At 38.3% G+C, this 13287-nt stretch overlaps 1 protein-coding gene across 1 annotated transcript in view; it reads left to right on the forward strand.

The window, feature by feature from the left end:
• The window catches only part of KCNN2 (potassium calcium-activated channel subfamily N member 2), a 97486-nt gene extending 89036 nt beyond the window's left edge, over positions 1-8450 (forward strand). The window contains exons 6-8 of the mRNA XM_034774744.1: positions 458-585; positions 6158-6227; positions 7856-8450. Of these exons, the coding sequence (XP_034630635.1) occupies positions 458-585; positions 6158-6227; positions 7856-8140 (483 nt within the window). The 3' untranslated portion in view covers positions 8141-8450. The remainder of the gene's footprint in view (positions 1-457; positions 586-6157; positions 6228-7855) is intronic.
• Positions 8451-13287: the final 4837 nt, after the last annotated feature.

Here is a 13287-nt window from a genome sequence, read left to right on the forward strand (position 1 = left end):
ACTGTTAAATCACTATTAGAAGTGAGAGGGAGAAATCTTACAAGAAGGAAGTGACCAGAAGAGACAAACTTGTAATAGGGAAATCCATTTTTGGTCCTGTACAATCTCTCCAGTTAAATACTAGACATGTAACATTTTAATGTCTGTTTCATATAATTTACACATACTCAGAGCACCAAATTGGTCAAGTTCCCATCAGAAACAGATGTGATTCTCAGTCACAGAGGAAGCTGTTACAAATATCACTTTTAGAAGAAGTATAGATTTATTACATAGGCCTCATTGTCTCTGGTCATGTCATCGCTTTTCCTGCATCACTGCTGTAGCTTCATATAGCACCCCAACCCCACAGATAGCTAGGACCATGAGTGCTTCTGAAAAACGGTATACACCTGAGAAAATTCAAAGAGACATTAATGCTATTTTTGTGAGCCTGGTGTTTTCTTTTATTAAACAGGTGAAAAATGCAGCTGCCAATGTACTCAGGGAAACATGGTTAATTTATAAAAATACAAAGCTGGTTAAAAAGATAGACCATGCAAAAGTAAGGAAACATCAACGCAAATTCTTGCAAGCTATTCATCAGTAAGTACTATTTTGGTTTGGTTTTTCTGTCCAGACTTATCTATCCTCACCCAGAACTTTGCTCTGGGTTCTGAATTTTCTCTTTCTCTTAGAATAAAGCAAAATAAGATTTTAGAGTAGTGTTTATTCACAAAAGAAACTGGGCCAGCAGTGCAAAGCTATGATCTGAATTTTTGTAAACATTTTCCTGGAATTCTCTATAATGCTTCATAAATTACCATGAAGATTTTTATGTTATGTTATTACCAGTAGTTTGTTGTTACTGTTTTATGAATTGGCTGAAAAGCAGTTGCCTCCTTTTATCACGGTAGAAAACAGAAATGCAGCAAGTATGTCAGTTTCATTTAAAGCAACTATTTTAATCGTTTCATGTCAGAATAATCTAATCGCTTTAAAATAGAGGCTATTACTGCAACTAATATTTAATGAAAAGATAATGGACCAGATTCTCTGGCCCTTAGAGCTGCTCCAGCAGCTCAAAGGGACAAAAACGTAATTGCCCATCCTCAGCTGGGGATTTCCTTAGAATGCGGGAGTCCTCAGTGGGCATAATTGGCATCGCTGACTCTTACACTACCCCCTGGCATCTAGGCAGGGACGTAGCATGGCCAGAGCATGCTGTATTCTGGCAAACCCCAGATGGCCCCTTACGAGTTTTTACCAGCATAATTTAGATCAGCCCCCAGCCTGTCCTGATCTCCACCAGAGGATAAAACCAGTCTGCGAATCAGGAGTGATAAAGACGGAGACTGGACCAGATTCTCTGCTGGGCCCAGTCGTGGTAGTAAGCTGAATCATCATAATACAGCCCATGAATCTCTGCTACATTCTAAATTTGGTCTAAAATTCACAGTAAGTGTTTGTCATAAAGCAGATCCACAGCCAGGAGGATGGAGGGAGGACCAAGACTCCTCCCAACTAGATTCCTCACATCAGTAACTTCTGGGCTTCAAAGTAAAGACATATAGTGCATGGGGAGTAGCATTCCTCCAACCCAAAGATAGTTCCCTGAGCTGCATGGAATGAAAGGACTTCTGTCCCCCAAAAATGCAGATCCCAGGGGGTTGCTAGGAGGTCTGGCACTTTCACACCTGCTCTGGGACCTCCTGCTTACCCTTCCAGCTGCATGGCAACCCAGCTAATTGAAGCCTTTGGTACCTGCCATGAGCTGAGCTTCCGCAACATAGTGCAGAAAAGTTAACTCAGCCTTTGGGTGTACTGGCTTTTTTAAATAAATTCTAAATGCAGGTTGATGTGGGCTCGTGCACATCCCATACCCACTCCCCCACCCCAAGCCCTCCAACCTCTGCCTACATGTGGTCCAAGCCGCAAGAAGGGATGGTGTTGGCTGGCTCACATATATTCACTCTCACTGCTCGGGAGGTGGGAGATCTGCAGGAAGAAATTTTCTCTTCCTGTGTGGATATAGGGATTGGGAGCACAATCTTGCCCTTAATTTTCTCATCTATAAATTGGGGATAATATTTGCTTCACTGCATATTAGTTAATGTTTGTGCAGTGCGTTGAAGGTTTTAAAATACTGGACAAACACTGCATGTTGGTTCATTTTAGCAAAGTTGCAAATTTTAATGTAGAACTGTTGTAAACACTTATAGTTGAAATACTTTTATGTAAAAAGTCCACAAAAGATTAGGATTTGGTAGGTTAAGAAAATGTGTTCTGAAATGTATTTACTCAGCCTTGTCATCCTTTGCACCATTTTACATTTGTCCTTTGACCACATAGGATATTCCTTCATTTTAACCTTGTCATTTATTTTGTGTGTGTGTATGCAAAAATGATTTTAAAATAAAAAGCCCATCTGGCTCAATCTGCAGCTTTATACACCATTCAGACCCCAAAAGAGGTGCACAAGGGTGCAGATATTTGTTCTGCATCTGCCTTAACTATTCAGCAGTCAGTTCAGTTGGACTGCAGTGGTCATTTTTTCTAGTTATGCCAGTCCAGGGCTCTGAGAGTTCATGCTAATGAGTTTTCCTTTGCCCTGCAGCACTTTGCTTCTGATTCAGAAGGGTATTTTGCATTACACATAGTATTTTAGCAAACGATCAGAGGGCCTCCTATGTGCATGCAATGATAATCTGTTGGAAGTACAGCTCCAGAATGCTGCTTTTTCCCCCCCTTTTAGTTAGAGTACCTGGGCACAATGAAATGTTTTGGTTTACTTCTCTTCTGATTCATGGCAATATGTCCCTTATCCATCTTTATTCTGAGTTAGTTTTTAATTTTTTAAAACACATTATTCTCTCGTTCTACCACAAATTATTGGACTAGTTGCAGGAATCAATGGTTGAAGGTCTATGGTTTGTGTTATACAAGAGGTCAGAGTAAATGATCCTTTCTGACCCTTAAAAACTACAAAATCCATGAAATTATTGTTTCTGGCTCTGCCTTCAGCAACTCATTGTCCTTTTTCCTCATGTAAATTAAATGGGGGTGTGGGGGGAGAATCACAGGAACCACTAGACATAATTAATAAATGGTATATTCTATACGGATAAGGAAGATCCATGGGTCACAGGCAGGCATAAAGGAAAATGGGAAAGAAATGCAAGGCTTAATGACGTGTAACACTATTGCAAATCCCATCGTTATTGTGCAAACAAATCAGGCTTAACCCCCATGGCTGTTGCTGATCCATAGAAGCCAATGGTGAAACCATGGGACCTGCTGAATTGAATCCACTGTGTGCCTATGAACACCACCCCCTGTGTTGTTTTGTTCTAGTATATTTTAAAGATTGTTTTCTTTTGTTTTGTCTTTTTATTTCAACAAAATGAAAATAGAGCTCGGAAGTAAGTTGTATGAGCTGTTCCTTTCAAATTTGCAGAATTTACCACTGTCTGCATGCAACAAATGGATTTTTTATTTGTGAATTTAATGGTCTGATTGCTGCTGTGAAAATGTGATCCAAAATCATGATCTTTGCTGTGATAAGTGAAGTTCATAAGGAAGGAATTGGAATATCCATATTTTAAGAAAAAAATAAAATCTGCCAACTTCCTTTTAATCTGGCTGTTGCAGCTAAAGAATGATCTGTATGTAATAGCTGTACCTTTGCAGCCCCTAGGCCAAATTTTGTCAGCTGGTATTTCTGCTGTTCCATTATCCATGTAATTACATGGGCTTTTAGTCAGCACAAAGATTAGTCCAGTGTGCTGAAGTGTAAAGATTTGACAATTGGATTGTCCACAATATATAGTGTGTTAAGAAGCTAGAAAATAAAATGTATATGTACCTTTTCAATTGTTTGAATAAATTCACAACAAAATACTAAGGGTATAATTCTACAGTCAAATCTGTACATGCTTATCTCTGAAAAGTATCTTGAGTGAGTCTGTTCTGGACTGTGACGTTTAACTCATGTTCTTCAGGAGTTTTCCATATTCCAAAAGGGCTTAGCTACAGCTTTGTGCACCAACAATGTTTCAGAAGATTTCAGGTGATGAAGCTTTAGGTTTGCCCAAAAAGGGGAAGCTAGCCAGCACACTGACTGAATGTCAGTCTTCTGAAAAAAATTGATTCCTACCTCAGGAACAGAAATTATTACACCCCTTCAGTGGGATATTTTACTCTTCACAGTTTTTTTTCAAGCATGAAGTTGAAAGTCAATATGTTTCTACAAATTAATTGCTTAATGTAAAGATCCAAATACAAACTTCATTTGATAACTTCTTGTGGATTTTGGAAAATTCCTGAAGTATTTTGGTTACATAAAAATTCTGACTTGAGACACAGAATAATTCTTCCAGCTCCTATATGTTTCTTAGTATTTTAATGGCAACTGGAGTCGCTTTCCTGAGTTCATTCTGTTGAAATTTCCAAAAAATAAGAACTGCCACTGAACAGGAATCTATTCCCTAATTATGCGTACATGTCTAGCATGTTTGTTACAGTGCATGATATTTCTCCATTTGTATCATATGGTGTGACTTTTTTTTTTAAAATAGTGTGTTTTTTAAGAATATCCATTAGGACTCTTGATGTGGTTAGTAGCCCAATTTCTGCTTGTCAGCTAAAATGAAAAACCTTAGCAAACAATTCACACTTAAATGGTTAAACTCTCATAAACCTATTGCGGATGAGTACATCTGCAAACCACTCCCATAGCTTGATCTGGAAACCTGAGTTTGTGACAGGGAAGAATGTGGAAAAGTTTTGTAGCCTTGATCATATGGAGAGATCTGCTCAACAATGGAATTAATCACAAAAATCTCACTGACGGTAGAATTTTGCCCTTAGAGTTTTGATTCTCTACCTGTAAAACTGAAATTGTCCTGGCTTTAGGCCTAATTCTCCTTTCACTTATGCTGTGTAACCCAGGAGCACTGAAGTCAGTGACATTAAACCAGGGTAAAACCAGTATAAGTGAGAAGAGATTCAGGCCCCTAACTTTTTTTTATATGAGAAATCAGAAGTTAGAGGTGTTGTAACTCTTATATACTGAAATTTATATTTGTGATACAAAACAAATCTTGTATTTTGAGTAAAAGATTATAAAATGACCCATTCTGTCACCAACAAAAAAACACATTTATGTCAGTTGGTGTGTTTGATCAGTTTACCATTTGCAATAAAGCTTGGTAATATAATTAACTTTAGCAAATGAATGAGGATTTTTTTCCTTCTCACTGTTTTTGAGTTCACAAAATCGTTGATTAAAATTGTCCATTTGTATAGGCCTTGTTGGAAATACAGGCCTTTTAACAAAGCATACTGATTTTTTTTTTGTAGTACAGTGTGAGAAACTGAAAGCTTGCATTCCCTTTCTCAATGTATGTGCATAACTGTAATTAACTTAATTCAATTACTCAGGCATCCAGAGGAAAAAATACAAGAGTTTTTTACAATGCTGTAGTTTAAGCAGTACATTTTCATGCTGACATATTAACAGCATAATTCAGAAAAACATGTTTGATATATATTTTGAAATTTATTGTTATTTAGAGGTAAGTTGCAAGTTAAATTCAGTAGGACAATAAAATTAATATAGTGACAAGTATTCTGATTATTTAGCTGCTGGTCAGATAAAAGTTTTTTTTTTTTTTTTAAATTAAAAAGAAACTCACTTATCACTGTATTTTCATCAGGTTCAAACACCTTCTAACCCAATCCATTTCAGACTGAACAGGGCTAATATCTGTATCTAGTCATGTAGGTATAGGAAGATTCTTGACTGTTATAACATTATTGATGAAATCTGACTTGTTTTGTTTCTCTTCCTATATCTACTTGTCATGATACTGAGGCTTTAAGGAATGTTTTGGCTTTCTTTCATACAGTATGAGTAAACCTTTACCTCCCTTTTTGAATTCAACTTTAACCATGACAAATAATAGTCTTGAGGACATCACATTTTCTTGCTCTTTCTTTTTTGCGGTGTTGAGGAAGCATGCTTCTCATTGTACCAGACACATAACCAGATCTGACTTTACACAAAGTACTCAAGGCATTGTCCATGCAGTTATTTGTTCTTGTAAGTTATATGCATGCTCTTTAGAAGTCCTAAGCTGGAAAAAAACGTATCTGACCTCAAATTCCACCTTTTTAGATTACGAAGTGTAAAAATGGAGCAAAGGAAACTGAACGATCAAGCAAACACTTTGGTGGACCTTGCGAAGGTTAGTAGGCAATTATCAAATATTTCATTTGTTCTTTTGTAAATTAATATTTATCTTCTCAAAATGAATTCAGAATAAAAAGCTCATCTCTTCACTGTAGTTCACAGGTACACATACACATTCTTCTTCAGTCTGTCATTATAGGAAAATAGACCAATTGTCTTATCTGCTGTGGTAAATTCTGTTAAAGCCAGTATCATCCTGTCTGAAATGGCAAATACTTGATACTTCAGAAAAAAGGCAAAGCCCCTGTATAATGCACATAACAAGGAGCCTGATCCGATGTTTAGCCTCTTTCAGGAATGGGCCATGTTTGTGTGATGGTATATATGTGAAAGAGTAAATTCTTCCCTATATTTACATATGATGTGAGAGGAAGCATAGCGTACTGGTTACAGCAAGGGACTGGAACTCAGGAGTTCTGGGTTCATGTCCAGCACTGCTAGTGTGACCTTAGGCAAGTTACATTACATCTGTGTTTCTGGTCCATATCTGTAAAATAGGGACAATACTTACCTATTTTGATAGTGTGCTATGAAGCTTGATTAATTAAACTTCTTAAAACCCTTTGAGATCTTCAGATGAAATGTGTGATTCAGGTGCAAAGTTCTATTATATTATGTGCTTTCTGTAGGGAATAATAATCAGATTTATAGGATTGAGGCCAAAATGTACAAGCTTTCACATCCGCATATGTGTACATAGCAGCTGCTCAGTCTGAACTTCATATGTCACTAAGCGAGACATGTATATATTTTAAATAAATAAAGAGATTTAGCAATACAACCATGCAAATATGAATGTACTTTTAAATTCAAATTGTCAAGGGATATCCGTTCTGCTTACTCGTAAAGCTAGTGAACTCTGAAAATAAATTAAATTCTGTTTAATTATTTAAGGATCATTGATTCAACAAGTCCCAGTGTAGACCCGTCATTTGTAGCAGTGAAAATAAAGTATAAAAATTCTATGCTTCATATTTACGATAGAGCATGTGGTTATTTTCAAAGCACTTCGTATTACCAAATCACTTGTATTATCACTTATATTTTTGTTTTCTGGGGGGAGGGATGGTTGTACCTTTTAAAAGTATATTTTCTCCTTGGTCGGCATAAGGAGCTCCATTAACACCAATGAGAGCTTCATGTGCTGATCAAGGAAGAACATACCGCTTAGAAGTATGAAGATCCATGTAACACAAATATAAAAAAGGATAAAAATTCCAGAATTTATCCCATATACAGTGGAACCTTTGGACTTCTTCCACTTGTTGAATAAATCCAATATTAAGGTAGCACATTTCTAAATCTCTGTACTTCTGAAAGGTCTTCTGTTTTATCCAATTCATCAACAGTTTGAAATTAAAACAGCTTCATTAAGGAATTAATGTTAACTTCATTGAATGTTGCACCAAGGAGGGATTTGTACTGAAGCCCTGAGTAAAATTACTTCATGAGACAGGTGCTTGTCGTAGAATCATCAGCCCTCCACTCATGCTGACCTTTTCTTTCAGTACCAACTTTAAAGGGCAGGGGAAAAAACAAAAACAAAACCCTACTGGAATAACACTTCATACTGAAATGTTTGCAAACCAGATCTAAAGCTCTGCTTGCATCCTCTCCTTTCAGACTCAAAACATCATGTACGACCTGATTTCTGACTTAAATGAAAGAAGTGAAGATTTTGAGAAGAGGATTGTTACTCTGGAAACTAAACTGGAAACCTTAATTGGTAGCATTCAAGCTCTCCCAGGACTGATTAGCCAGACAATCAGCCAACAACAGAGGGATTTTCTTGAAGCTCAGATACAAAATTACGACAAGCATGTTGCCTACAGTGCTGAGAGATCACGATCTTTGTCGAGACGGAGATCCTCCTCCACAGCACCACCGACCTCGTCAGAGAGTAGCTAGAAGAGAATAAGTTAACAACAAAATAAAGACTTTTTGCCATCATATGGTCAATATTTTAGCTTTTATTGTAAAGCCCTATGGTTCTAATCAGTGTTATCTTGGTTCTGATGTCAGAATCCTGGAAACCTGAACACAAAGTTTTAGGCCAAAATGAGTGAGAACTTTTTTTTTCCTGTCAGATGCACACTGAATGCACCTATTATTGCTATATAGATTATTCCTCCTGTAATTTCACTAACTTTTTATTCATGCACTTCAAACAAACTTTACTATTATAGTATATAATATAATAAAAAGGTTAATTTCTGCACATACCTGCTTGGTCACTTCGGCTTTAACATTCTTAAAGATTTATTAAGCATTATTTTAAGAAGATGATTCTAACTAAAGAAAAACAAAGTTTAAGCGTAATTAGCCTTCAGATGTGAACATTGATTTTCTAAACTCAGCCCCCAGGGGAGAAAAAAACTATTGCTGGATGAACATTAAGTTTGCTTGTGTATAATCACTTGAAAGGGACAATGTTAACTTGAATTTTTTTAAAGTGATTATTTCTTTAAAAAAAAAAAACAATTTCTGCTACACCCTTTATAAAATGTTCCATGAATTTTTTTAAAAGTATTATTTTTATTGGAGAGGGGTTCTGCTCACCTCTTTATGTTTTATAAAGGCCTTTTTCAGTAGTGGGAAACTATTTAACTTCCTATACAGTGAAATTGACTATTCATAAAATGCTGCAAATACACAAAGTAAGCACAGTAAAAACACCAGAGGGGAAATAATTCCGCCTAATTCATGCAGTTATAATCAGTTTAGTAGTGACTTGTAACTATAGCAGATACAATATTTCCAGACAGATATGATTTTCAAGTTGATAGTGTCCCCAAATTACTCTGCATTTTTAATTTGCGTTTCAAAAGGGTGTTTGTTTTGTTTTTTGTTGTTTTTGTCATATATCTCTGTATGGTGGGTACAAGCTACAGAGAAAAGCCTAAATTACTGTGTCATAGCAGCTCAGTGCTAAATGTCATGTCACATTTAGATAATCCCTTTGATTTCAACTACATAGCAAACTAACATAGAAATGAAGTAAGGATTAACCTAAGAGGCTCTTTATGATGGTCGTAAAACAGCTGTTGGAAGCTAGTGTTCCAGGTGATGGAACTGAACTGGTGGGTACTCCATTGCTTTCCTTTCATTCACTAATAATGAAGTCTCTTTGGCCTTGGCTACACTTACCAGCTAGTTCGACGGCTGGAAATCGAAGTTCTGGGTTCGACTTATCGCGTCTAGTCTGGACGCGATAAGTCGAACCCGGAAGTGCTCGCCGTCGACTGCGGTACTCCAGCTCGGCGAGAGGAGTACCGCGGAGTCGACGGGGGAGCCTGCCTGCCGCGTGTGGACCAAGGTAAGTTCGAACTAAGGTACTTCGACTTCAGCTACGTTATTCACGTAGCTGAAGTTGCGTACCTTAGTTCGAATTGGGGCGGGTAGTGTAGACCAAGCCTTTGATATTTTGAATAGGCATATGTATGCATTAGGGAAGTGTTCTCTTTGGCTTTTCTACTGCATATATCCATGAGTGGGAATCCTGAGTAAATTATTTGTGTAAGGCACAAGAGTATTACATGCAGGGTTCCTATTTATAAAAACAGGATGTAGGGGGCTTTAACTCCCTATGTTGGTATCATCTTTTATCTCTCAACTGATGGAATCGATCACAAATGAGTACTTGAAGATAATTGGGAAGTATAGCTATTTCATGTTTTTATAAAATATATTTATGAAATAGATCTAGATATGAACTATATGCATGTTGGAGGAAATTGATGTTGTTATATTAAAAGATTGCAAGTTCCACTCTACAGAAATTAATTTTTGGCAAACATTTAAAGGAAATTGCTGTTCTCATCTTGGAAACACAGGGACATTTCTAGGATGAATCCTTCCATGTATACCTTTGTGCTGGGAGATAAAATTTCACTGCTTTATACACTGGTGCACTTAGCACATAGCACTGGGAAATCCAGACCTCTTCTAAGCAGCTTCATTTTTGCCCAGTTAAGGGCCAGGTGCTACCGTTATAGGGGAAACACTTGTGCAACATACATTATGGTGGATCGTTAGCCATGTTTTCTGCCATCACAGGGTGTGTCTTAGAACAGACGGCAGAGCATTTGTTACTGCTCCTCTGAACAGACTTATGCTGGTCAGCTTGTTCGTGGCAACAAACGTATGCTGACTTCTGGGCCAGCCTCGTCCTATTCATGTTGTTAGATGGGCATAATTGTCAGAATGCTTTTGTATGCCAGTTCAGGATGCCAGCTACCAATCCACATTGTATATGTTTGGGATTTGAGACCAACATTTTCTAAAGTGATGTCTGATTTCAAGTGACTCTACGTTTGGGTGCCCAACTTAAGACACTTTTAGCCTGATTTACAGAAACCCTGGGCACCCACATCTCCAACTGAAGTGTTTCTTTTCCCAAAAATATGAATTCTCTCTCTTGCAATATTTTCATATATTTCTCCCTACCTCTGATACCATATTGCACATAGGAACTTTTTTATTTGAAACAATTCTGCCTGAAATGCTTCTAAGGTACTCCCCTTCCTCTTAGTCCGTGATCATCTTCTTTTAAAGTAAGTAAGATGGGTTGCTGGAATTCATCCATTTATACTGTGTTCTTTAGTAGAAGCCATAATAAAAATGCCTAGATCTTATATACTGCTGTTTGTCAGTAGATCTCAAAGCACTTTACAAAGGCGGTCAGTATTATTATTCCCATTTTACAGATAGGGGAAATTGATGTCACCTAGCAAGCCAGTGATGTAGCCAGAAATAGAACCCAGGTCTCCTGAATACCACGCCAATGCTCTAGGCAACACTGCCATAAGAGAAACCAGAGTAATGAGGACCTTAAATTGCTATCCTTTATGTGGCACACAATATTTTTTTAAATCATAAGCTGCATGGCTGAAGCAAGTTTTGTGAGGCCTCTGTATAATTTCCAAAAAATTATTTTCTCATAAGAATGGCCTACTGGGTCAGACCAATGGTCCATCTAGCCCAGTGTCCTGTCTTCCAACAGTGGCCAATTCCGGGTGCTTCAGAGGGAATGAACAAAATGAACAGGCCATCATTGAGTGATCCATCCCCTGTTGTCCACTCCCAGCTTCTGGCAAATAGAGACTAGGGACACTCAGAGCATGGTGTTGCATCCCTGAGCATCTTGACTAATAGCAATGGATGGACCTTCCTCCATTAACTTATCTAGTTCTTTTTTGAACCATGTTATAGTTTTGGCCTTCACAACATCCCCTGGCAAAGCATCCACAAGTTGACTGTGTGTTGCATGAAGAAGTACTTCCTCTTGTTTGTTTTAAACCTGTTACATATTAATTTCATTGGGTGACCCTTGGTTCTTGCATTATGTGAAGGAGTAAATTACATTTCCTTATTCACTTTCTCCACACCAGTCAAGATTTTATAGATCTTGATCACATCCCCTCTAAGGCAGTGCTTCTTAAAGTTGGGCTGCCGCTTGTTCAGGGAAAGTCCCTGGTGGTCCGGGCTGGTTTGTTTACCTGCCGCGTCCACAGGTTCGGCCGATCGCGGCTCCCACTGGCTGCGGTTCGCCGCTCCAGGCCAGTGGGGGCTGCAGGAAGGGTGGCCAGCACATCCCTCGGCCCGCACCACTTCCCACAGCCCCCATTGGCCTGGGACGGCGAACCGCAGCCAGTGGGAGCCGCGATCGGCCAAACCTGCGGACACAGCAGGTAAACAAACCGGCCCCGGACCGCCAGGGGCTTTCCCTGAACAAGCGGCGACCTGCTTTGAGAAGCACTGCTCTAAGTCATCTCTCTCCCAAGCTGAAAATTTCCTATCTTTTTAATGTCTCCTCATACAAAAGCTGTTTCATGCCCCTAATCATTTTTGTTGCCATTCTCTATACCTTTTCCAATTCTAATCTATCTTTTTTGAGATGGGATGACCAGATCTGCATGCAGTATTCAAGATGTGGATTTACATAAGAGGCATTATGATATTTTCTGTGTCTTATTATCTGTCCCTTCTTTTTATTCTCCACTTTCAGAAACCAATAGGTTAAGAACGGCCATACTGGGTCAGACCAGTGGTCCATCTAGCCCAGTATTCTGTCTTCCAGCAGCGGCCAATGCCAGGTGCTTCAGAGGGAATTAACAAAACAGGTAATCATTAAGTGATCCTGCCCTTATTGCACATTCCCAGCTTCTGGCAAACAGAGGCTAGGGACACTTCAGAGCATGGTTTTGCATCCTTGCTCATCCTGGCTAATAGCCGTTGATGGACCTATTCTCCATGAACTTATCTGGTTCTCTTTTGAATGGTTGACAGTGATGGCAGAGGGACGCAATCATGCAAAAAGTGATGGACGTAGCCAAACACAGCAACATAGCATACATATTCTCCCCTTCCAAAAATGAAAATCTTCCCTAATCCACAATGTAGCACAAACTATAGTTTGTGGTTGTATTTTTGTCTGTTTAGGGTTACATGTTTACTTTTCTGTTGGCTGTGCATAAATGACTCTTGCTACATATAAGCAGTCTAGAGGGATTGTTTGGTCATAATGAGAAGCAATCGTCCACCTTTGTGAGGGCTGAATAATTTAAAGTTGTCTAACTTTAGGTATAACTTATATAGCTTTTCTAAATGTCACAATGTGGCTTCCAATAATTCGTGTGTGGTGTTTTCTGGTTGATTGTAGTCGGTAGCAGGTATAGTATTTACAATCTGGTTTATTTCAGTATACCACTTGCTCTTAGCTATATCTGGTTTACTGACTCTGAGTTTCTCTCTTTCAAGATTCAAAATGAAAAACTGGATTAAGTGCTCAATCAGTTATATGCTACTAGCTCTGCACTATTAATCTGAAGTCAATATTCATAGAATCACATAGACTAGATGGGACCTCTGGAAGGTCATGTCAGCCTTGCCCCTGCTTTGTGACCATATCTTAATATTTCTTCTAATCCATGACTAACAGCTACTTATAAAATCGTGTCTTGAAAATTTCCAGTGATGTTCCTTCCTCTAATTCATTTTTTTGGATTAGAACATTTCCCCTACTATTGAATTGGAACTATCCTCTTTTGTGGCTT

This window comes from Trachemys scripta, chromosome 6, assembly GCF_013100865.1.
Source record: "Trachemys scripta elegans isolate TJP31775 chromosome 6, CAS_Tse_1.0, whole genome shotgun sequence".
Lineage (NCBI taxonomy): Eukaryota > Metazoa > Chordata > Testudines > Emydidae > Trachemys > Trachemys scripta.